This window comes from Sceloporus occidentalis, unplaced genomic scaffold (assembly GCF_023333645.1).
Source record: "Sceloporus occidentalis isolate IW3139 unplaced genomic scaffold, rSceOcc1.0.p SCAF_4, whole genome shotgun sequence".
Taxonomy (NCBI): Eukaryota; Metazoa; Chordata; class Lepidosauria; order Squamata; family Phrynosomatidae; genus Sceloporus; species Sceloporus occidentalis.
This window is the reverse complement of record NW_028316984.1, coordinates 155,962,460-155,987,832: the sequence shown is the minus strand read 5'-3', so window position 1 is coordinate 155,987,832 and position 25,373 is coordinate 155,962,460. Positions and strand designations below refer to the sequence as shown.

The following is a 25,373-nucleotide window of genomic DNA, read 5'->3' as shown; positions in this document are numbered from 1 at the left end:
GATAGTTTACAGAATATTAAAACAGGAATAGATTAAAAATATACATAACAATCAGTTAAAATATATTAAAGTTATTTAAAAACAATCTACGGAATTAAAATAATTTAAAATTTTGTTAAAGACAGGATATATATGTGTCTGTGTGTGTGTGTTTATGCACATGTCTATGCAACACATCTTTCAAAGCCCACTGCAATTAATTCCTCAGAGACCCCTGGAATAAGAAAGTTTTTCTTGGCAGTGAAAAGAGAACAATGAAGGAATCATCTCTGGAAGAGATTTCCACAATCTGTCAGCAGCAACCAAGAAGGCTGTCTTGCTTGTACCTACCAAATGTGCCAGGGAAGGTGTTGGGACTGAGAGAAAGACCTCCCTGTAAGATCTCAGGCAGCTCATATTTGCCTGCATTTTTTATTTACACATCTGTCTTTCCTTACCCTGTGCTGAAATGTAGAAATTAAGCTCATCAAGGCAGAGTTTGCTTTGTATTTCAGTGTTTACTTCTTAAATATCGAAGTTACTTTTTTCTTATGCTTCAGTTGTTTAAAGACTTCCTGTCTTTGACATGTCACACATGGACTAGGATTTTATATATATATTTTAGAAAAAAACAGTATCGTGTATAGCTAGAAATACCTGTTAGTACGGTTGGATTGGAAGTCATCTTTTTCCCTGAAATGTTTGGCTCTTTTTTTGTTCAGTGAAAGAACAGTGCATCTAAAATAATGTTCTATAAATCTGAATAGGCATTCATTTTGTGGTGATCTGTCTTCTCTGGCATGTTAAATTACAGGGTGCTTATGTAATGAAAAAAAGTAGAAACCTGGAGGAATTTTCACAAGTTGTTACATCAGACATGAATAGATTAAAACCTCTTTAAAAAAACCAGGTTGACACTGTGCCTGCCAGCCAGATCCACAGCATAATTGCATCAAAGGGAATGGAAATTATTGCAGTATGATTTTACCTAAAATATTAAATTTTATATTACCACTGATTCACCCAAGGAAATTAGATTTTCCAAATTTTATTCTTGGCGGCACATGGAAACCATTGCATATCAACTTAGTATAATCAAAGAGAAAATGAGACTATATATATATATATATATATATATATTCTTCAGAAGGGAAACTATTCAGAGGATATTCAGCTTTACGCGCAGAATTCCAAGAGGCTTTTTCACCCAGTGATGTTGAAGGTAATTGAGTTCTCTTTCACTTCTTTTCTGTGTGCCACATTGGAACATAAGAAAGAACATTACCCTGCCTAATACCTGCCATGATGGTAGGGAGAAATACTGCATTATTCAAGGTGTATCCATCTAATGAGCAAATCTTATTTGTAGTGCAAGTATGTTGAAATAAAAAATAATATTAAATGGCCTTTCAGAGTTAGTGAGAGTTGTCTTCATGTGGTTCTTCTGTGAATTCAGTATAATATGCTATGATCACTGTTCAACAAATCACAGTTCCCTCATTTTAGGCCTACCTTCATTTTTGACAGTTTTATTAGGAGTATGGGGCTTCCTATTGTGTGTGATACCTGAAAGTACTGCTGAACTATGTATGTGTTTTAAAAAAACTCTTGTAAATAATTCTAGAACTGTTGTTGTTGTTCTGCTGTTCTTGTTGTTTTGCTCTTGTTAATTTTAAGGAACCATGTGAAATTAATTATCAAAATCCACATTTTGACTGGAATGGGGAAAGATGTTGCCTCTCACTGCAAAATGTAGACTGGCTTCTCCTTCTTCTCCTTCTTCTTTTTAAACTTTTCTATCTGTAACAATTCCTCCCTTGTGTCAAACTATGACTCATACTTGTTTCAAGCTTCTGTGAGTCAGTTTAAAGACAGACTGTTAGATAATTAGGTGATGTCATTTTGTTTCATAGGAGAAAATTTTGATTTGAAAGGGTAGTTTGTTTTATAGAAAATAGAAAACATTGCATCACTAGGTGAAGAAAAATTCTTCTGTGAGATTGTGTTTTTGTGCATGACTCTGTGGATGAAGGGAGATAAGAATGGAAGAATAGGGAAGGAAGATAGGTAGGTAGGTAGGTAGGATCATAAGGAAAAGCTTCATAGTGTTATCTGCAACTCTGTCCTTCCTAAGCTTCCTCCAACTGAATATTTATCAGATTTTGAAATCCTTATGGCACTTTAACCATTCCTGACATTTCATGAAGCATGACAAGGATGGAACAGATTTCTAGAAATATCACAGTCCCAATAGATAGTTTGATCCATGCAATTACATTTTTCTTGAGAGACCATTTTTTAGAATCAGTTGCTTGATAATGGTTAGTTGATATTTATAAAATAAGTCATGATGGTTGGGATGTGCTATCTGCTAGGATGCACATACCCACTAAGATGACTGATGCTACAGTTTTACTAGTGTATGGGAGATATAGAGAAAACAGCACTTTATAGAGGTAAAAACAAGCATTATTACCAGTAATTTGAGGTTGGATAGAAAAAGGAATTGCAGGGATTCCAGATCGATGCTGCTGGCTTTTGCAGACATGGATACTCTTCCATATTTTGGGTGCATATCTGTAGTACTACTAATAAGAGAAAGCAATAAAGAAAAAGAAAAACACAGAGAGAGGTTCATTACCCATCTCTGCTATACTTCTAAGACCAGGTGGGTATCGTGCAACCTTCCAGATGGTCTTTGACTATAGCTCCCAGCATTTCTCTCTTGTGCTGTTGCTGCTGGTACTTGCTGACCAACAACATTTGAAGGACCACTTTATTTCCATCATTCTTGTAAGACATCCAGATATCTGAAACTAATGGGACTCTAAGGTGTTTTTTTTTTTAAAAAAGGGACAGTGGTGTAGTGGTTTGTTGGACACGGACTCTGGGACACCAGAATTCAAATCCATGCTCAGCCTTGGAAACCCACTAGGTCATCTTAGACAAGTTACACTCTCTCCATCTCAGCAGACAGCAAAGGCAGAATTCTGGCCAAGATAATTCTAGGACAGAGTTGCAGTAAGTAGGAATCAATTATTTTTGTTAATTAGAATAAGTCTCTAGCTTGCATTACCATCCTGAGTCACTAGGCAGCAGCCTACTCTAACCATTGATAATTCACACATGTGGTGCCCCTGAACTATACCAGTGATTAAAAAGATAGACCAATGCTCTTGCTGTCTGGTAAGAGCAAGAACAATAAATAGATGGGTATATGGAAGGGGGAGGAGAGAGAGGAAGGGAAGTGAAGGGATAAAGACAGAGAAACAAAAAGTATTTGGGATAATGGGAATCTTCTGAATCTGGAACTTCTGTTATTTTTTAATAATGTATATCAACAGTTCTAAGTCATTCTCATAATTTTTAATAGAACACTTTTTAAAAGAGTTTTCTAAGAGCTGTTAGTTTACTTAAGAGTACTTAGACAATATAATTCTGGGAAGTGATGACTCAGTTTCGCCCCGCCATTTGCCTTTTTTCATGCCCTGTGGAACAGAACAATGACCCTTGAATTGACCAAACCACAGAGAATCAAGAATAAACATGGTGGGTGTATTATATTTGGCATGTTTGTGCTGGAAATGATTTTAACCCAAGTCAGAGGGACTAGGTGAAGTAAGAGAGAATGTTACATTTAATGCCTTGCCATCACTTTTATGAATGTTTTGATATGTCTATATAATGTGGTCAGTAGAGATTCATAATAGTTTTAAAACAAGTGATTAGCCATTGTGGGCCTGCAGAAAGAGTAATGTAGAAGATTCCTGTCTGTACAGGTATTACACAAAATAACAAAATGCTGGAGGTGTGTTAGAAACTGGATGTAATAGGTGGTAGCATTATATATCTATTCAAAATGATATTATTTTAAGCTAATATACGGTATTTTTATTGGGTGATGGTAACTTTACCAAAATTACCACAAAGAGAATATAAGATAACTGTAGTAACAATAAACTGGAATAATAGAATGAAAGGATCAAGTCTTTCTGATTTCATTCAAAGATATTTACCTTACGTGCACTTTTAAGGCTGCTATTGAACTGGATGGATCATAGAAGTGCTTTACTTACATCTTTACTTGGAAGTAAGTCCCATTGAGCTCAGCAAGATAAACAGTGTAGAACTGCAAGTTTAAGCTGAAGTCTATTGATTAGAAACAATATGTTTAAGTGTCAGGGAAATTCCTGTTGAATTTCCAGACTGTTATATTCTTCTAGTTTAATATTGTTTAGATATTTTCAGCTCATAGCATTCCGAGGAGCTAAGTGATCTTACATTTTTATTAAACAAAGTTCAGTTTGTAATATCAAACCATACATTACATAGGCTTGATCGACATAAGTAAATGACTGTCCTCAGGTACAGAGATCAAGTGGAGGCATGCACTATAAACTGCTACTCCACAGATAAATTTCTACTGTATTTTTTCTGACCATAGTTTTATACAGTATTTTGGAGTTCCTGTGATAAATGAGAGAAGCGTACCTATAGAGCACGGATTCATATATTAACTTTTTTCTACATATGGTCCCTATTTTTTTGAGTGAGATTGTTTGGTGGTTATGTTCATCTGTATGATCACAAATTTAGTAAAGCTGGTTTATAAAAATTAGTTGTGCTGAATCTTTAGAATGAAAGTTGCTAAAGTTGTAGCCTCCCTGAAAGTTATAAATTTGGGGCTGGCAGCTTTTTTTACATATCCTGCTTTCAGACTGATTTTGGTAATACAGGAACACTGGGCTGAAAATTGGTTGTAAGTCAAAATAGTCTGGAACTCTGTCTCAGATAAACCTCTGGACATTGGGCTTATATCGATATACTATAGGAGTTACGAAATGCAGTTGCAATCTTCAGACATCAATGATTGATATAATATTTGTTCTAAAGTGGTACATTTTATTTTGTTATATCATTTATCCCACACACGTTCACAAATTCTTTTTGTTTAGAGGGTTACGAGCCTTGATGACCCCTTAATTAATCCCCAAAGAGTCTTGTTGGATAACTTATGGTTTCTCTACATGCAATACCAATTGACAGGGATAATTAAGCTGAAGTCTGTAAACTGTATGCTAATGAAGTTACTACAAGAGTGAAAAATCTAAGAATTCATCAGTGGCAAATGGAAGTGGTTTAGGGGTTGGAAAACCTAAAAACAAATGCCTGGAGATAACTAGTGATACATCTTTAGCTGGGTGTAGGTCCAATTTAACTTAAAAGGGTATACTTCTAAGTAGACATGTCTAGGATTGGAAATCTTAAATCAGAACAGCTTAATTTAGCATGCTCAATAATGAAGATTAATTGTTTGAGCATTTCCAGTTCAAGGTGCTCCCCAACATGCTCAGAGATCGTACAATATTGCTTGTGGATCAGCCTCTGTTGTATTTGATAATTTAATGCTAAATGTGGAATAAGGAAACTGGTGGTGCAGTGGTTAAATACTGGTATTGCAGCCACTCACTCACAAACCACAAGGTTGTTTGTTCAATCCCAGCCAGGGTCTCAGGGTCGACTCAGCCTACCATCTTTACGAGGTCACTAAAATGAATACCTAGCTTGTTGGGGGTACTTAGCTTACAGTTCTAAACCGCTTAGAGACTGCTTAGTATGGTATGAAGGGGTATATAAATGAAGTGGCTATTGCTATTGCCTTCCTTCCCTACAATGTAATTGTTCTACATTGGCGGCTGGTCACACTGGAGCCAAATACACTTGCACACTGTTCACAAACACATTGATCACCATACCTTCTGTACAGTCTCTTCTCCACCTTGTGCTACTCAGCCATTTGTCAGGAAATATTTGATGAATGAGGAAAAAGGAGGCTATGGAGTCCTGCCACTCAGCTGAACAGCAGATGTCTGTACAACTATTCCTTCATCTGCTGTTCACAGAGAAGTAAAACAGGGAAAAAAGAGTTCACGGGGAGGTGAAATTTAAAACAGCTGCTGCTAATCTCATCCAGTGTTTTTCATTTCATCAGGGAAAAACAGCTAAGGAGTGAGGGAAAGGGATCTGTCTTTATTTAGCTTCATACCAGTGGGAGGAACATGAGATGTGCAGCAGAGCACATGGAACCAGATACAGTCGGCCCTCTGTATCCATGGATTCAAGCATCCACAGCTTGCAAAGATTCCAGTAATATATAAATCTCAAAAAACAAAGCTTGATTATCCCATTATATATAAGGGACACCATTTAATTATGCCATCATATTTAATGGGACTTCAGCATCCACACATTTTGGTATCAACAGGGGGGTGGATACCACCCCTGGAACCAAGCCCCAGTGGATACTAGGGGCCCATTGTAATGGGAAAGGGAGGTCCCTCCATGTAATCTCCTACCTCACAATTGATATCCTGCTCTTCTGATTGGTAGGAAACATTTAAGGGATGGATGGGGTCTGGTAGGCAATCTTAGCAATCTGGATGGTGAAGCCCAGTGGCTGGTCTGATCACATTTTTATCAAGATACCATGTGTGATGGAGGAGGATAATATTCAGCTTGGTCTAAAGATGAAACAGCAAGCACATGCAATAAGGATGTGTTTGTTATACTGAAGTGGTATTGGAGATGGAGGGACAATGCTTTCACATTACCAGTGTATTTTTGGAACACCATTGCTTTAACTTGGCAAAATAATGCACCTGTTGCTTTTCTGTACTTTTAATTGAACTTAATAATAATATTTATTTATTTATTTATTTATTTATTTATTTATTTATTTATACACCGCTCTTCCGCCAAGGCTATCAGAGCGGCTTACAGTTTGTTAATTAGACATTTTCCTGTCCTCACTCAGATATCTTTCTGATGTATTAGACTATAAATTCTATTAGGATGATGTCTAATAGGACATGGGACAACAATTCCAGCTAGGGGAAACGTAGCATTGCACAATACTTTTGCAAGTATATCTTTGTTTGGAATTGTATAGTTTATGTTCCATGCATGCTGGAGAACTTCATTTTTACTGTCCTCTCAAAATAGCAAACCTTTGTTTCTGTGTTTAAGTCAAACAAAAGTCTTAGAACTGATACTCTTATGCCAAAATGTCTCAGGCATTATATCGTTTGGATAAGTAACACACAGCGATAAAGTAAGTAGTATGTGTAGCATTTATGGCTGTATCAGTTGTTTCATAGCATTTCTTGATTTTGTATAAGAAATTATGTGAAAGAATGTTCACCTTCATACTATTAAAGTTACCTCTTTTGAAACAAAACTTTGTGAATCTTTTATTGCCACAGCATCTGCAACATTTGAAGACTTTCAGATTCGACCACATGCTCTCTTTGTGCATTCATACAGAGCACCTGCATTCTGTGACCACTGTGGAGAAATGCTTTGGGGTCTTGTACGTCAAGGACTTAAATGTGAGGGTGCGTGAATGATCTACCTCTATATCTTTGAAATGTCCCCCAAAATATCACAGGTAATATGTATCGTGGAAAGGAATATGTAACATGGAAATATGTATCATGGAAATGAAGGTTTTGCTCCTGGAAACATAACTCCTCTTTGATTCCATATGGCCTGTGTTCCCTCTGGCCTCATGTCATCCAGTTTATACAATGCAGGCCAGAACCTTGGAACCAGGATCGGGCCCAATCCTACAAGAATGGACATGGATCCAGTGGATCTGGTCTGATCCTAGGGTAAACAGCCTTTGTAATTTGACCTGTACTTTGCAACAGAATTTCATAGAAACTCCACAGCAAGTCTTGGCTGTTTACATGGCCCCCTGTGCTCTTTATCTTGCCACGCCATTGCTTAGACTCATACTATGCTCAGCCATAGGAGAATGTTGGTCTGCTTGAAAAAACCCAAGATTGCAAATCTAATAATCAGCTAAAGGAAAAATTAGAGGGTAGTAGGTATTATTATTTATTATTATTAGACGCAGCTTGTCATCATAAACAATTGACTAGTCATGTGGGGAGGGGAGATGTGCAGCCAGCAAAAGGAGGAAGGTAATGCTACTCAGGGAACAGCCACTGAATTTTTTCAGGCTATTGGGAAATGGGAGACGGTTGAATTATCTTGGGGTAGAGTTTATGATAGGGTATTAGCCATGCCCAAACTGTCTCCCATCCCAAATAATCTGGATAACCCTCCAGGTTAAAATGCTGCTGCTTAATGCCAGTTCAGTGAATGGTAAAACAGCTATCATTCAGGATCTGATCTTGGATAAACATGTTGACCTGGCATGTATTACAGAGACCTGATTAGATGAGGTTGGGTGGGGGTGTGGGAATTTCTCTCAGTTTTGCCCACCATGATTGTCTGTGCAGCAGCAGACGAGACTTGGGGGGCAAGATTAAGTGGTGGTGGAATATCAGAATAATATCCCTTTGACCAGGTGTCCTGTCCTTCAGTCTGCAGGGTTTGAGTGCATTTAAAGGTGGACACCTAAAATAGATTAGGGATTCTGTTGGCGTATCACCCACCCTGCTGCTCAACAGTCTTCCTGCCTGAGCTAGCTGGGGTGGTCTCAGGGGTAAGGTAGATATGGGTCTATATAGCATAGTAATTATATGTAAGACATTTTTTTGGCTATACAGGCATACCTCAGTTAACAAAATCTGACAAAGAAGCTCCATTTCCCAAAATCTTTTTATGCCTGTCAGCCCAAACCTTTTCTTCATGCCCTTTGTCTAGCTGGAAGTTTATTTAGCAGAATCAGCATTGGGAGGATGGTAAAAGAGGGCTGGATAAATACATACTTTCAGTATCCGTTTGCAGCAGCATGTCTGCAGTAAACAATGCAATAAAACTTGAACTAGGAAAGAATGGGATTCTGTTCTGGCTGATCATACTGTAGCTGCATATGCCTCCATATGATAGACAAGGTATACAGCATCTGTTTTCTGAATCTCTTACTGAGCATGCATCATCAGCAAAACAGGATAAAGCAGCTACACCTGCCTCACCAGCCACTCCCAGCATGTTAGAAAGCATAGATCTATACATTGGCACACCAAAATGGAAATCATAAGAAAAGTGAAGGCTGATGAAGATGAAAAAATAATAATCACAGGAAGACGCTTCCAAGTGTTCTCAAGCCTGAGGGCAGGGAACTGTCTAATTAAAAATAATAATTGTAAGGCGCTCTGATAGCCTTTAGGGCTGAAGGGCGGGGTATAAATACCATAAATAAATAAATAATAAAGCAAGTCTTACCTGTCCTGGTGGTTTCATTTCACATGTACAAATCATTAGTTTTGAATAAAAATTTGCTGAATATTGTCGAAGTGCTCTTCTGCTCTTCTCTTTTGCAGTGTAGAAACCTATTCCTATTCTTTCCATATTATTTCTGCTTTTGGTACCATTTTTTTGTTTGTTTGTTAAAGAAGTAATGCCCAGGAACACATCTGCTTGTTAACAGAGGTATACCTATAATTACTTTGGGTTGAATTCAAAGGCACCCAATTTAAAAATGTATTAGTGCTCTTTTGTGAACTCTAGTGCACACTGTTAGCAGATGATATCTCACACATCAGTGCCATATTGTATGGTAGGTGGTAGTAAGGAAAATATAGTGCATGTTATATAAATTCTAGTGGACAGCAAAATGTTTGCGAGAATAAGTTTGCATAGAGTTTTAGTGCTAAACTACACATGAAATTAATCACATGTCCTTCATGATTTGTCTTTTAGAAATAGCTGGCATTCAGACTATCCAGGTGATTTAGAATAGGATCCTAGAATAGGGGTAAGAGAGATTTTGCTTTCTATGTCTTCCAGCAAGAAGCTCCAGTGCTTGTGGTCAGCGGGATAGTGGGAAATAAAGTAGTACCTTATCCTCCACCATGCCAGTGTCCTGATCAGGATCAGGTATCCTGCACTGGCCATGTCTAGAAGAAATAATGGATCTTCTAGATATATCATATAATTAATGTTAACATTGTGCTTTGACTTTTTTTTTTTTTTTTACAAAAGCTTCCAATTACTGTTTTATATCGTGATATACATTTCTAATTTTTCAGGATGTGGGTTAAACTATCACAAGAGATGTGCATTTAAAATCCCAAACAACTGCAGCTGTATCCGGAAGAGACGGCTTTCAAATGTTTCCTTAACAGGACTTAGTAACATCAGAACGGTGTCTGCAGAACTCTCACCCACTACTTCAGATGAAGCTCTCCTGGTACAAAATTTCTCACTACTAAAATAGTAGGTTGTATAATGAATTAGTGCATCTCCTTCCCAGTTTACAGAGGACATTTCACACATACCCTCCATTAAAAAAACAACACTATTTTGATTTGCCTGGTGCTTTCCAGTTCACATGCAAATGTCCATGTGATAAATTCATTTCTGGAAGTGTCACTAGGGTAGCATGCCATTAAAATTCAGTTTATATGTTATGAGTTGTAACAAAACCTCATAGCAGAAATAACTATGTCACTCCTGCAGCATTTTGTATAGTGGGCGAATATATACAATCTCTTCCCCTCACTCAAAACTGAACAATTTACAAATAATTCTGTTTGAGAAAAAAACGTAAGCATACAAAACTCAAGGCAATGTTCCTTGGATCTTGCTCAGAATAATTATAAAGAGGCCAGTGTGTTAGCATAACACATGATGGGTGTCTGTCTCTGCAACGACTCATAAAAGACTTGCTAGTGATTTAAGTGGTAGTACGATCATAGCATAGGCCAGTGTGATTAAAGTACCTGATATAAATGTTTGCATCAGAACTGTGGAAATATTCTTCATAGACATCTGTACTATTACCTTTTGCTATAATGTGACAGAATATCATTCAGGCTATTTGATCCAGAGTGCTCCCCCCCCCCCCCCCCCCATAATAGCAAATCTTAGCTATAGGCCCAATTCATTTATTTAGTTATCTTTTTGTTTATGATAACCTTTCTCCTGACATGGGATCCAAAGAAGATTATGGTGAGGATAAACATTTGATGCTAAAAAGTTAAAACACAGTTTCATGAGCCATTAAAACAACATTAATGTACAAAAAGTATAAAGTCATTTAAACATATCAAGAAAGGTAAAATTCCAACAACCTCATAAAAAGACCCAGTTAATAATAAATAATAATCACACCCAGTTAATAATAAAACACATGCTTAAACAAATAATATTACTGGATAAATATATGAAATTGTATATTGTTGTTATATTTAAAAATTTTGCTTCACATTTTCTTTTACTTTCCCCCCTCCCCATTATTCTCAATGTCTTCTGCCTGATCTAGATCCCTACAAGCCCAAGCTTTGAGGTAGGTACAAATTTTGCATTCTTCACCATCATATCTAAACATATGAGAAATTCAACTGTTTTAAATTTCACTGAATTTAATATAGAAGTAACATTGTGTCACTCATTTTTAGTGCTAAGATGAACATAATTGTAATATAATTTGATTTTAAAATGTATTTTCTAATTGAAATGTTCACAGACTCTTTTTTTAAAAAACATTCTATTTAGAATAAACAGTGTTGTATTAAAAGCCATGGATACTTTAAAGAGTTTTCATTACGCCACATATTAATACTGCAACATGAAATGAATGCTCCTAATAGAAAGTACTGCTATCTGTGCAAAGTACTGATGTCTGCTTGAAAGAAACACCTAGAATCTACATTGCATTCTGGACCAAAATCTTGTAGAATTTTGCCTCATTCCAGAATCATGTTTGTGGCATGCACAGGTGTAATTGTGTTATGCCTTCATCTGCACTCTTTCTGCAAATGGAAGTATCTAGCACCCCCATCCAAAATGCCCCCATTTATATACCACTTGTCAAATGGCTGCCTCCTCACAGCATTTATTGGTAAGCCCTAACAGATGGGCAAAATAAGCCTGCTTCTGGGCAGTGTTGGAACGTGGCATTTTGATGCTGCATGTCATGAAGCCACCTCGATGTGGGCAACTTCATGACACTGCAGCAGCACAGCATTTACATGCTGCATGCTGCTGGAGCATCATGAAGCTGCCATGGGGCTGCTGTGGGACTGGCAAAGCTGGATTTTTCCTGGCTGAAAAGGGAGCAGATCTTATCCGCTCCTTTTTCGGCCAGGTTGAAGGCAGATTGGGGCCACAGCGTGTTTTTTTGTGGCCCCAATCTATCTTTGTTGGAAGAAACCTATGCATTCTCTTTCCTCTCATTATATAAATCGGGTTTCCTGTTTAGGTCCATCTCTCTTTAAGTCTGTCTATATCTCAAGATAACAAACTATTAATTTTACAGTTATTGTGTGTCTCTAGCCTGACTGCTAGTCTCTCTCTCTCTCTCTCTCTCTCTCTCTCTCTCTCTCTCTCTATATATATATATATATATATATATATATATATATATAAAATTTGTTTTATTTATATACCGCTATTCCAAAGATCATAGCAGTGAACAGCAAGTAAGCTAATTAGCAAGTAAGCTAATTTGCCCCCAACAGTCTGGGTACTCATTTTAGCGACCTCGGAAGGATGCAAGCCTGAGTCGAGCTTGGGCCCTTTTGCTGGTCTTGAACTCGCAACCTTGTGGTTTTGAGTGAATGGCTGCAGTACAGGCATTTAACCACTGCGCCACCAGGGCTCCATAATATATATATATATATCAATCTTCCTACTATAGATAACTAAATATCTATAGATGCTATAGATAACTAAAACCTAATCTAACTAAAAATAGTTATTTTATTATTTGCTTTGTAAACTACAAATGAGTAAGTCTTTATTCTTTAGAAAGACAGATTTAAAATAATAGTCTGACCCACAGTTCCATTGTTCTTCTGATGAAAGCTGAAGTGTAACTTTCATACCTGTGTATTTTTGTTTCCCCATCCTGGGAAACTCAGCTGTGGCGTGTGTTTGCTGTGGCCTTGATCCATCTTTGGAAGGGGCGGCTTCAAGCCATCCCTTCCTGCCAGTCTGTTTCCCCCCAGGGAGAGGGAGAGGGAGTGGGAGAGAAACCAGACAGCAGCTGGTTGTGTTCTTGCCGCCAGGAATAGGCATCCACCTGGAAGTCCCAGGAGTCCTCCAGAGATAGTGGAAGAGGATGGACCTTATCACACGTGGGGGGGGGGGGGGGTTCAGCTCAGATCCGCAGTCACTCCTGTTCTAGCAAAGCAAAGTGTGATTTTTTCCCACACCAGATCCAGAGTCACTCCTGTCTAGCAATGCAAATTAAGGTTAAAACGTGATGTTTTACCACACCTGGTTGCCTTTCCATTGTCCTTCCGAACTGAGGGGGAAGCGGAGTCAGTTCTATTCCAAGCAAGTCACGTGATGCGGATTCAAGTAAAGGGGAGTGAGTGCACATTGTATTACCACACCAGAGGGTTCAACAATTTGAATCGGCACCCTTGGGCATGCTCACTGGGACTCTGGATCCTGCCCTCCTTCCCTGCCCCCTCCTTAGCTGTCATCTTTCATGGGGTGAAGAACCAGTCAGGGGAAGATAGGATAGGTCACTGGGGCCAGGATTGGGAGGCAGGGGCAGTCAGAAGATTATGGGATAGGTCGCTGGGGCCAGGATTGAGAGGCAGGGGCAGTCAGAGGATGATGGGATAGGTCACTGGGGCCAGGAGTGGGAGGCAGGGGCAATCAGAGGATGATAATAATAATAATAATATAATAATAAAGATTTATTTCTAGCCCGCCCAGTCATGAAGAATCCGGGCGGGTTACAACAGTAAAATACATCAAGTTACAATAGAGTTAAAAAAACAAAAACAAACTCTACACCAACCCCCCCCCCCCCCCGCATTCCCAGTACTAAAACAGAATTAAACAGTAATAGTATAAAAACATTAAACAAAAAAATAGGCAGAAAGATAGGCGGGGAAGAATAGACAGATGAGGGGGCAAATATCTCTATATCTGGGGAGGGTAACTAATGATGGGATAGGTCACTGGGGACAGGATTTGGAGGCGGGGCAGTCAGAGGATGATGGAATAGGTCGCTGGGGTCAGGATTGGGAGGCAGGGGCAGTCAGAGGATGATGGGATAGGTCGCGGGGGCCAGGATCGAGAGGCAGGAGAAGGCAGGGGATGATGGGAATGATGGGATGGGTGGCAGAGGGGGCGAGATGGCATAGAGGAGGAGGAGGGGAATGATGGAGCAGGACGCAGGGAGCCAAGAGGGGTGACATTGGAGTGGTTTTCCACACCAGACCAATTCGCAGTGCAATCGAAGGGAGATTGGAAGCGAATTCTTTGAAGTCCCTTTTTTATCAGTTTTACCAAAATGAGGGGTCACTTCAGAAACACTGCTGAAGCACCTCATAAGGAGCTCCCATAGAAATCAATGGCATCTGATAACACATTCACTTTACGACATGAAACCGCATCGTTGGAAGTGCAGTCACGTCGGAAATGAGCTGGAACTGGGCCAGAAAACCACCCAAAAGCTCTGTGTGATATACTCCGATCTCTTCCTGTGGCTGCCTCTGAGAACACCACTGACTGCTTCCTGGCTACTCTTTCTTTCTCCCACCATCCCTTAAATAAGCTGTGTTGACTGCTAGCTTGGGTGTGTATAGATCTCTGTGTGTGTGTGTGTGTGTGTGTGTGTGTGTGTGTGTGGTTGGAGGATACTTAGATAAACCTTTATGCTCCAGTGCTATTTAGGATCTCTTCCATAATCTTTACTGTTGAGGGTTATATTTTTTCTTGCCTATAACTAGAAATATACTCTTGCCGATATAAAATTCTGCATTATGAAAAGATGTGCAGAATTAAGAATTATTAATCTATTATGGCTGGAAAGGCAGAATCCAGCCTAAGGTTCAAGAAGTGAGAGACCAAGTTGTTTGTCCAAGGAGAACAGTATCTGTGACACAGACATCAAGAACTGAGGTAGCTAGAAATAATGTAATATGAAGACATGCATGTTGATAGTGACAGAAATCCAGAGATGAATGCATTGATAGGATTATTGGTATTGAAATTTCATGCATGTTCAATTCATCCTTATTTGAAAATTGAAAACAATTCTCCTGTACTTTTTGTATGTATATTTGAAAACAAAATGCATATTAATATATTGAACATTTGTTTGCTTGTACCAGGAGTAAGAAAAAAATGGTACCAGGTTGCATATGTCCCCTGCTTGCAGGCTCCATCCTCCCATTGCCAACATTTGGTAATGTGCCTGAGGAAAAACACTACAATTTCCCAAAGGGGAGTCATACTTTTGAACGTACAGCTCTTCTTTAGGACAAGGCACAGACTTCCCCTTTTTTTGAAGTGCTTTTCTGGGAAAATAAGGCACTGTTTAGTGTGTGTGTGTGTGTGTGTGTGTTGGAGGGGAAAGTAGATGTAGCTCACATTGGCTTCATTAAGGAGGGAACAATGAGAAAACTTTCTCAGAGTATGAGCTGGGCTATTATAGTCCTTCATCAAGGGCCAGAACAGACCGGCTTGGGGGCGTGGTGTACACATGACACATGCCCTCAAGATGCCCAGAAGCCAGCTTCATGCTGCATGGCTGCCCACACGTGGGCCGACTTCCAGGTGCTCCAGCAGCATGGCTTTTAGACACTGTATGCCGCCAGAGCCCCTTAAAGCTGGCTTCTGGCTGTGGTGGGGTTGAAAAGCCTGCTTTTTGCCAGCGCAAAAAGGAGTGGCTATTTGCTGCTTCTTTTTTGGCTGGCAAAAAGGAAGATTGGGGCTACAGCCTGTGGTTGCTGTGGCCCCAATCCGGCTTTGTCAGGGGTCATCTATTTCAACCCCAGGTCAGTTCACAAGATATTTAAAACTCACATATTTAATTAGTCTCAGAAGGAGGTAGTGACTGCTCTTGATTTCAGATGAGTTCAAATTCAGAATTCATGAGAAAGTGTGTGTATAGATATTTCTGTTGCTTTCAAGTGAATAAGCAGCGTTTCCCTCAATTTTCAGTGTTATTTTTAGCTCACTTTATGAGATCCTTAAGCTTAGAGTTTGTCCATTGTGTTCCAAACTACCCTGCAGAAATAATTCAGTTTGAGACTGCTTTAACTGCTCTGGCTCAGTGCTAGGAAATCCTGGGAATTGTAGTTGATCGTGGCACCAGAGTTCTCTGACACAGAAGGCTAAATGTCTCACAAAACTACAGTTCTCAGAATTCTCTAGCATTGAGCCAGAGCAATTAAAGTGGTCTTGAACTAGATTATTTCTTCAGTGTGTTTTGGACCTAAAACAGCCTAGCAGCAATGCAGTTTAAATAACTGCATATATCTACAAACTCCTTAGCATTTACAAAATGTATGGAAAATACTGCAGCCATTGTTCATGCTGAGTGAGAGTGATGGAAGTACATCTGGAGGGCACCAGTTTGGGGAAGGCTGAAATACAGTGTTGTCCATTGTAAAGTAATTTTGTTTAAAACAGTTGTACAGATTTGCTTAGTGCCTGGAGGGCACTGGCTTCTGTAGTTTCCATAGTGTAATCTAGTTAAGCAATTGTTTCCTGGTAAGTATCCAAGCTTCCTGAGTCAGGAACCTGGCTGGCTACCCGGAAAAAAATAATTCACATCTCACTCTTTAACTAGCTACCAGTACATTGACTGAAGAAGTATGAGTTCAGCACAGCAGCTTTGAATTTTTACAAACACTTCTATGAGAAATAATTTAATTTCCTGACAAAAACATTAGATTTTATTCTGCATTTATTTGCTCTGACATTTAAAATCTGTCCTTAACAAAAGTTTCATTGTAGCTCTGTTACCTCAGTGAAAGAAATCAGAGTCAGCTCATATTTATCATTGTTTTATTGAATGGTTCAATTAAATGCATACATTTATATACGTTCACATTTTGAAGCATATTTTTTAAAACAGCATTTGCCTGTCTCAGCAAACACCATGCTAAGTCCAAATTAGATTATGATGGGCTCTGCATTATTCTTATTTTCATTTTTCAGGGGGTGGGGGAAACACCACTGAAGATTAAAATCAGAAATAGGGACTGAAGTGGGTGGCAAGGGCTATGTAACTTTCCAATCATAATTTCTCCCCATCTATTTTTACAGTCTTAGGGAGAAAAGTTACAGGGTCCCTTAACTTTTTTTACCCAAAGGAAATCAAATAACTTTGCTGAGTAATTTAATTGGACAAGTGGCAGAAAGAAAGTAGTCAAGCAGGCCCTTCATTTCTGTATCCACCCACACTATGTCATCCCAGTTTTAGGTCTTCAGGATGTTTTTCATTAAGGGTGAAAAATGGGAAGAATTATGAACTTCCCTTTGAAGATATGAGAAAGGAGAATGCATTTGGTTTGTTTGTTTTTAAAAAAGAAGCTGCCTGCAACTCACATATTATAATTGGGTGAAAACTCTGTTGCCCAGCTAAATAAGGACATAGTTTTTCAAAATATCTTAATTGATTGATATGTCTGATTGACTAACGCTGCTTGTTTTCCTCACTGTTTTAAAGTAAAACAGCAAAGTTTTAAAGTAATACAGCATTGAAACCACAAGTGTACATTTGAAGTTCAAAAACCATTTCTCAACCACCTCCTCCCACAACTACCCACAAGCAATATATTAGGAACACTTCTATACTGTATTTTACTATACAGCTTTTCTGTCAGTACAGATTACAATATTACGTTCTCTTAACTTCTTTACATGTAACAAAAAAATTGTGGATGTGTTTGATAATCTAACTGGGGATCTTGTAGTCTCAGTTATCCCAAAACATCTTTATGATTCTGAAGTATCCACCTCTTGCTACACCCCATAATTAGCTTAGACTTAGTAAACCACTTAGGGAGTGCTTAAGTGGACTGATAGGCAATATAGAAATGTACTTGCTATTGCTATTTGTGAAGGCCATATGGTGCTTCAGCTGTGATCTGTATAAAATTAAGACATGCGTACCTGCAAATTAGCTGTTTACACATGCAGTCAGCACTCTATATCAATGGAGTCTGCATCCCCTCATTCAGCCATTCATGGCTTGAAAATATTTTTTTTTAAAAAAACTAAAAGGTGAACCTTAATTTTGCCATTTTATATAAAGGACACCATTTTGCTATGCCATTGTATATAATGAAACTATAGCATCCACTGATTTTGGTATCCACAAAGGGTGTGTGTGTCCTGGAACCAAACCCCAGCAGATACCAAAGGCTCACAGTAGCAATTTTGTATTAATGTTTATTGAAGATGATGTTTACTAAAATATTCTATGTACCTTTCTCCACTTTGTCATATTGTAGCAAAAATCACCGCCTGAGTCATTTGGAAGAGAGAAGCGGTCTAATTCACAGTCTTACATTGGTCGTCCTATTCAGCTCGACAAGATTTTGCTTTCCAAGGTTAAAGTGCCTCATACGTTTGTGATCCATTCATATACACGGCCAACAGTTTGCCAGTACTGTAAGAAGCTACTCAAAGGACTTTTTAGGCAAGGTCTGCAGTGCAAAGGTAAACATATTTAAGAATTAGCTTGAATGCTAATAGCCACCTTTTTAAAAAATTGTTTTAAAAACTGTCATATTTGATTTGATTTGCTCCTTCTGCTTCTTACGGAATAAGGGACTGTAGTGTAACATACTGAAGGAGTGTAGTGTAAGATACAAGCTTCTGTATCCCTTGTGACTTGGAAACCCCACCAGATAGTAACCATGAACAACTGTCACAAAGGCTGGAAAATTTCCATTCCTTCCTCTTTTTTTAAAAAAAAGGAAAATGCAAGAGGTTTTGTATAACAAATTACTTCCCATTTTTGTACATCTGCGCAGCATCATGGAATGCAACAAAATAAAAATAAAATAAAATAGAAGTATGTACATTCCACAAACATATTGTACTCAGGAGTATGATCACCACTGGCAGTAAAGCTGGCTAGTAAGGGGAAGAATTAAAACCAGATTTTCAGACCTTACATTCCAGTACTATTTCCAATCAGGATAAAACAAAATGTACCTTGTCAAGTCAAAGGCTTTCATAGCCGGCATCCATAGTTTTTTGTGGGTTTTTTTCAGGCTATGTGGCCATATTCTAGAAAAGCTTATTCCTGGTTTGTCTATGCAAACCTCCTAATTCCAAGAAACTTGTTTTTATAGTATTCTGCTTTTTTAAAAAAATATAAGCAGTTGATGTTGCAGTTCTGCAGAGCTGCAGAAATAGCACAGAATATGGAATGTTGTGACAAAATGATTCACTTGAAAATTCTGGCTTTCCCCTTCGAACAAACCTTCAAATTTCCCATTGAAAGATATGATTGTATGTATGTGCAATGCCAGTTGTGTGCTTCTGGCTTTTTTGAAGTTTTAATGTCCAACTAAATTTTGGTACTGTCTGAATGAGCCTTCACATTCAAATAGGAAAAACATAATTTTATTTGCCCTCAAAAACAGGATCAAACCATATTTAATAACCCTGGCTTGGGGACCAAATATTGGTCAAGATTTGCTTGTTCAGATATAAGGGGTGGAAGGGAGAGAATCATAAGAGGATGAGGGAGTGTGCAAGTTTGAGGATCTTTCTTGTTTCCATACCCAGATTTACATCTGAACTGAGACATATGATCTCACATCCAGCCATAGTTTTATGCCGATTTCTGCAACTCTTTCCCTGCCAGTGCTATGTTATCATTAATGAGAACAGTTACATATTTTCTTTTTAATTAGATTGTAGGTTCAACTGTCACAAACGTTGTGCACCTAAAGTGCCAAATAACTGTCTTGGGGAAGTGGCCATTAATGGAGGTAAGTTACACTGAAAACTTTTATGGATGAGCAGAGAGTAAGGGAAGATTAGGGAGTGGGGGTAGGAAGAAGGGAAGGGTCATAGTAGAATGAACGTTAATGTATCGGCTATTGGGATAATTAACTTGATAGTTATATGTTAGTATTAACACTTTTTAAATTAAAATTTTGTGTATTGTGTGTGTGTGTGTGTGTGTGTGTGTAAAAGTAATGATTGTTAACAATACTCCAAATTCAACAAAATAAAAATAAAATTATTTTTAAAACAAAAGAAAAATATTAGTAAGGGAAGGGAGTCATATGCCATTAAAGGTAAAAAGGTAAGGAAAGTTATGGCCTAGTTGTTACCATTTCAGAAAACCAAGATTTAAACAGTAAACTATTAATTGAGAATGAGCTCTCAGTGTTGTACTTTAAAAGGTTAGAAAATACACTTAATAAATCTAGCCCAAAATAGTAATGGGTGGAAAACAAGACCATAAGTTTCAAACCTGAGATAGCTGTTTTAATATTCTTCCTCTTATATGCTGGTGACTACTTCTTGTGCTTAGATACTGAAAGAGGAGAATATACCTATATCACACTGTAGATAACCCAGAAAGAAAGATAGCAAAATGTATTAATAATTTTAATTGTTGAATTTTTATTAATTTTAATGGTGGGAGGGTTTAGAGGTTAATGTAACCTTTTATTGTGTTTTGTAATTTGTTATGCTGTAATCCCACCTTGATCTGCAAGGTTAGGCGGGAAATATAAATAAATCATATTATTAATATCATTATTACATTTAAAAGCCCATACTTCCTAATTATGGAGGTTTCAGCTTCCTTAGTCTGAAAAACCAGAACACAACAATCAGACAACAAAAAAGAGGGAAGTGTACTATCAGACTCTAGGTATTTAGTTTGCCCAAAGTCACTGTGGTTTTTGAGAAATAAAAAAGTTGTGAAGAGCTATTGATTTTAAACCATGCAGAAGAAGTATTGGGAACCTCTGAAGTTCTCCTGTCCTTTGAGGCATCCAGAGCACTGTATCTGAGTCTCTGATGAGCATATTGTGGCAACATCAGTAGACAGGGTTTGTTGTTGTTGTTATTTTAGAGGTTTTCAGTGGTAGTATCACTGAACTCATCATGCCCTCTTGCTATGTGTAGAACTAGCCCTTTAAGGGAAAACAATTGAACTCATACTTGTGAATAGGAAAAGCCAAATCATTTTTCTTTCCTTTCATAGTTGTTATGACTGCCAAATCCCTACTTTAGGGAAGTGGCTCTGAGGAAACTCAAAAGAATTGTTTGTCACACTAAACATCCATCCAAGGATTACAGAAATGTTTATTAGAAGTTCATTTCAAAGGAGAAAAGAAAGATTACTGGTCTTATAAATATGTAATAAGTAGGCATCATCAGGGAAAGACTTAACAATTTCCTTTTGGCTCAAAATGTATATTGGCTGATAGAAATGAAATGAGAAAATTGGCACTATTCCTCTCCATGTGATGTTATTTCTGGATAAAGAATGAAAGGAAATACTGTGACACACTCATCTGTAATGTTCTAGATCTACTGTTGAGGCTTAGAAAAATGCTACTTTATATGCAGTAAATAAAAGTATGCTATTGTATCTGAATCATCAGATGATGTTTGCACTTGCATTGGAACCCAGTGTCAACCAGAAATGGCCCTACTCTAGTTTGGTTGTTATCTGTGAGTGACTGTGTGAGTACTGAATAACAAGAAGAAGAGCCCTCTCTCCATGGCAACTGTAATCTTATGGCGGGGGGGGGGGGAGTGAAAAGGCTGGCCCATCTCCATCAGGACTAGCCTGGAGAAGAAGAGCCCTCCCTCCATGGAAACTGTCATCTTCTACTCTGGGGGTGGGGGTGGGGTGGGGAGTGAAAAGGCTGGTCCATCTCCATCAGGGCTAGCTCAAGAAGAAGAGTGTATTTTTACTTTTATTTTTATGTATTTTATATTTATTTTTATTGCTGTAACCCACCCGGATTCCTTGTGATTGGGCGGGCTATAAATAAATCTATTATTATTATTATTATTATTATTATTATTAACATGCTAAGAAAAACAGGTATAAAGGAGATATTGGCAAATTAGACTATTTACAGTACATGACATATTTAATAGTAAATCTATTCTTATTTTCCCATCAGTGTGTGATTAAAAAACAATCACACAGAAATTTATGATTTAAATATCCAATGCTAAATTATTTTCTATCAAAAAACACATAGTTGGAAGAGGCCATAAGGGTCATCCAGTCCAACCCCCTGCCATGCAGGAATGAATAATCAAAGCAAATTCTGACAGATGGCTATCCAGTGTGTTTCAGTGTTGAACAGCTCTTACTGTCAGGAAGTTTTTCCTAATGTTTAGGTGGAATCTCTTGTCCTGTAGTTTGAATCCATTGCTCAGTGTCCTTGTTGGCGAGGGAAAAAGCAAAATACTGGCAGTCTGGATACAGACCAATCCAGATTCAGCCAAACAATATTGTAGCAGCAGAAAAAGAAAAACCACAAAAGCAAAATACCAGCTGTCAGTATTGACGTTGCTCTGATACACTTTTCACACACAAAATAAGATTCATAGACATAGTGGTTCATCCAAAGTTCTGGAGGCCTTATCTTCAGTTACGATGTGTACAATACAGCAAATATATACACTCTGACTTGTCTCCATCAGCTTCCAGCCAACTACTATATGTTGTTACTCCGACAGCAACTCGAACTATAACTTCACACTAACGCACATATAACCTGTCTCTTGGCCCACTTATATACAAGAGTGGTTCTGGGTCATTACCCTGTGTCACATAGTATGATGCAAACTTATTGCAACTTTGACCTATGCCATGTGTCCATGACTCAGCTGTGTTTGCCTGTCACATAGAATACATGTCACTCCATGTCAGGTGTCACTCAAAATATTTTTCTTTTGTTTAAGACACAATTACTCCAACAGTCCTAGTCTCCAGAGCAGCAGAAAACAAACTTGCTCCATCTTCAATATGACATCTTTTCAAATATTTAAACATGGCCATCATGTCCCTTCTTAACCTTATTTTCTCCAGGCTAAACATACCCAGCTCCTTAAGCAGCTTTTAATAATAATAATAATAATAATAATAATAATAAATTTTATTTATGTTTCCCTGCCTCTCCCATAGGATCGAAGCGGGTTTACAGACTATTAAAAACCATTACAAACAATCTCATAAATAAAATCCAATAGTACAAAAACTCTAAAAACAATCATACAACATACATATCCAGGATAGGCAGAGAATAAGGTGTGGTTTCTAGATCTTTTACAATTTTGGTCACTCTCCCCTGGACATGTTCCAGCTTGTCAATATCCTTCTTGGTGCCCACACAGCATTCCAGGTGAGGTCTGACCAAACCAGACTAGAGTGGGACTATTATTTCTCTTAATCTAGACATTATACTCCTATTGATGCAGTCTAGACTCACATTGATTTTTATTTTTAGCTGCCACATCACAATGTTGACTCATGTTCAACTTGTGGTCTTCTAAGACTCCTAGATCCCTTTCATGCATGCTATTGTATTGTTGGAGTCCTGGTGGCACAGGGGTTAAAAGTCCTTCTTTAGGTCACTAAAATGAGTACCCAGCTTGTTGGGGCAATTAGCTTACACATTGTAAGCCATGGTATAGAAATGTACTTGCTATTGCTATTGTCAATCTAGTTGTCACCCTTCCTATATTGCTGCATTTGATTTTTTCTGCCATAAGTCTGTATTTCTCCCTATTGAAATTCATTTTGTTAGTTTTGGCCCAGCTTTCTAATCCATTAAGGTCATTTTGAAATCTGATCACATTCTCCTTTAAATATGTTTTATTTCAAACACATTGAGATAAATGTATTAATCTCAAATATTTTGCCTAAAAGTAGGGCCAGCAATGAAGGTCAGATTTCTCAAGCATGTCTATAATACATGCAGATGAAACTGAAATTCCTTTCCTATTTTTTAAACATTGTTGAATCAGTGCAATTCCAGTTTAAGAGCAAGTCTAGTTTTTCCAAGCTTGGTGTGATTTAATAAATGTTAATTTGTTTTATTTATTTATGGAAGAGTACACATGGAAAGAGGCGGTGCTTCATATATGCTGCCAGTACTGTGAAATGTACCACTTAGATAGTAACAAACTGGAAGGTAGCAAAATTTTTCCAAGGCTGATGTAATGAAGTCTTCAAAGAAGACTCCTGACACTACCCAGAGTTTCTGAATGCTTTTCAAGAGCAGCCCCACAGTACGTTGCAGTAATCGAAGCATAATGTATTTACAATGATGAATAATTCCACGCAATTTTCCCCCCTCACATATTATTATATTTTTGGGGGGGGGGGGGGGTTGTATATCTAGTCTACTTTTTTTCATTCTAGTTCATTCATTTGCATGTATTCTTTATAAATGGTTTTTTGATACTGAATATGTGTATTCAACATATGTTTAGCTTATTTATACTTTTTCCAGTTTTTAACTTGCTTTAATGCTATTTGTATGCTGTCCTCAGATCTGATATAGGGTGGTGTGTGTGTTTCTCTTTGTGTGTGCATGTACACACACACATGCACACGCACACATCCTTTTTTGAAGTGAATGTATTCCTCAGTGTTACTTGTTTAACAGAAAATGTGGTACCAGAGGGAGAAATCATATGGGAAGAACAGGTTTTGAAGCAAACTTTTTATTCAAAAGTAACAATATGCACATGTGACATGAAACAGGTCAGGTAACTTTTGCGTAACTAATCACAAGGATTTCTAGAGATTGCTTGGAAGCTTCATCCAAAATGCATCCCTAGATTACTCTTTTCACCAGCCTCCACTTTTCTTATGACTTCCATTTTAGTGTCCAAATGTATAGATCTATTTGGGTTTTTTAATCACAGTGGGGAAAGCTATTTTTCTCTGCTCTCAATTTTTCCTCTGTTTTGTTGTTTATGCACACCCAATGAGGGATTTTGGAAGCAGCTGCAGTTTAACTTACCTGCTGTAGGCAAACTCATGCACTTACAGTGGTATTGGCTAGAGTGGACCCACATTCTTTCCCTGCTCAAGCTTTCTTGTGTTGTTTACTGCAGCAACTTTACACTGAAGGTTTATATTTTTCCATCTCCCCTTCACCATTCTCCCAAGGAAGAAAATATTTAGGGTGGGAAGAAATATAAAGACTTTGCTTGTTTGTCAAATGCTTTATTAAGTGAACTATTCCTGTATTGAAATACTGTATTGGAACTTTCTGGCATAAACAAATCTGTTAAGAAATAAAGTGCAGTTCTCACAAGCACATAAACCCTCTCCCCCCAGAGATGCAATAATGTGGAATTGTATTTTATCTTTCCCTATCTAATTATAATTTTATTGTTCTGTAAACATATGCCCCAGCTCACACAGCTGATAGTCTTGATATGTTTTCTGTGTTGGATGGATTGCTCAAGGCTATCTTAGAATAAAAGAATGACTTGGGCAAGTCACATTCTTTCAGCCTAAAAGGAAGGCAGTGGCAAACCACTTCTGAATAAATCTTGCCAAGAAAACATTATGAGTTAGAATCAGCTAAAAGGCACATAACAACACCAACAGAGTGTTCAAACTGAGTAGTCCCCCTTATCCAGAACATGGCTTTTGTCAGTAAACAGGAAGGTGGCAATTCCACCCTCACTGCTACAGTCTCCTGTGC

General features: G+C 38.0%; 1 protein-coding gene across 4 annotated transcripts in view; it reads left to right on the top strand.

The window, feature by feature from the left end:
- PRKD1 (protein kinase D1) overlaps nucleotides 1-25,373 on the top strand; it is a 152,277-nt gene that overhangs the window by 95,319 nt on the left and 31,585 nt on the right. For 2 of the 4 annotated variants that reach the window (XM_089522049.1, XM_089522047.1), the window contains exons 3-7: nucleotides 7,242-7,373; nucleotides 9,981-10,141; nucleotides 11,216-11,239; nucleotides 18,162-18,369; nucleotides 19,578-19,655. In XM_089522049.1, coding sequence (XP_089378175.1) covers nucleotides 7,242-7,373; nucleotides 9,981-10,141; nucleotides 11,216-11,239; nucleotides 18,162-18,369; nucleotides 19,578-19,655 — 603 coding nt within the window. Of the gene's footprint in view, nucleotides 1-208; nucleotides 376-7,241; nucleotides 7,374-9,980; nucleotides 10,142-11,215; nucleotides 11,240-18,161; nucleotides 18,370-19,577; nucleotides 19,656-25,373 lie in introns of all 4 variants that reach the window. The other 2 variants (XM_089522051.1, XM_089522048.1) reach the window with 2 other exon arrangements.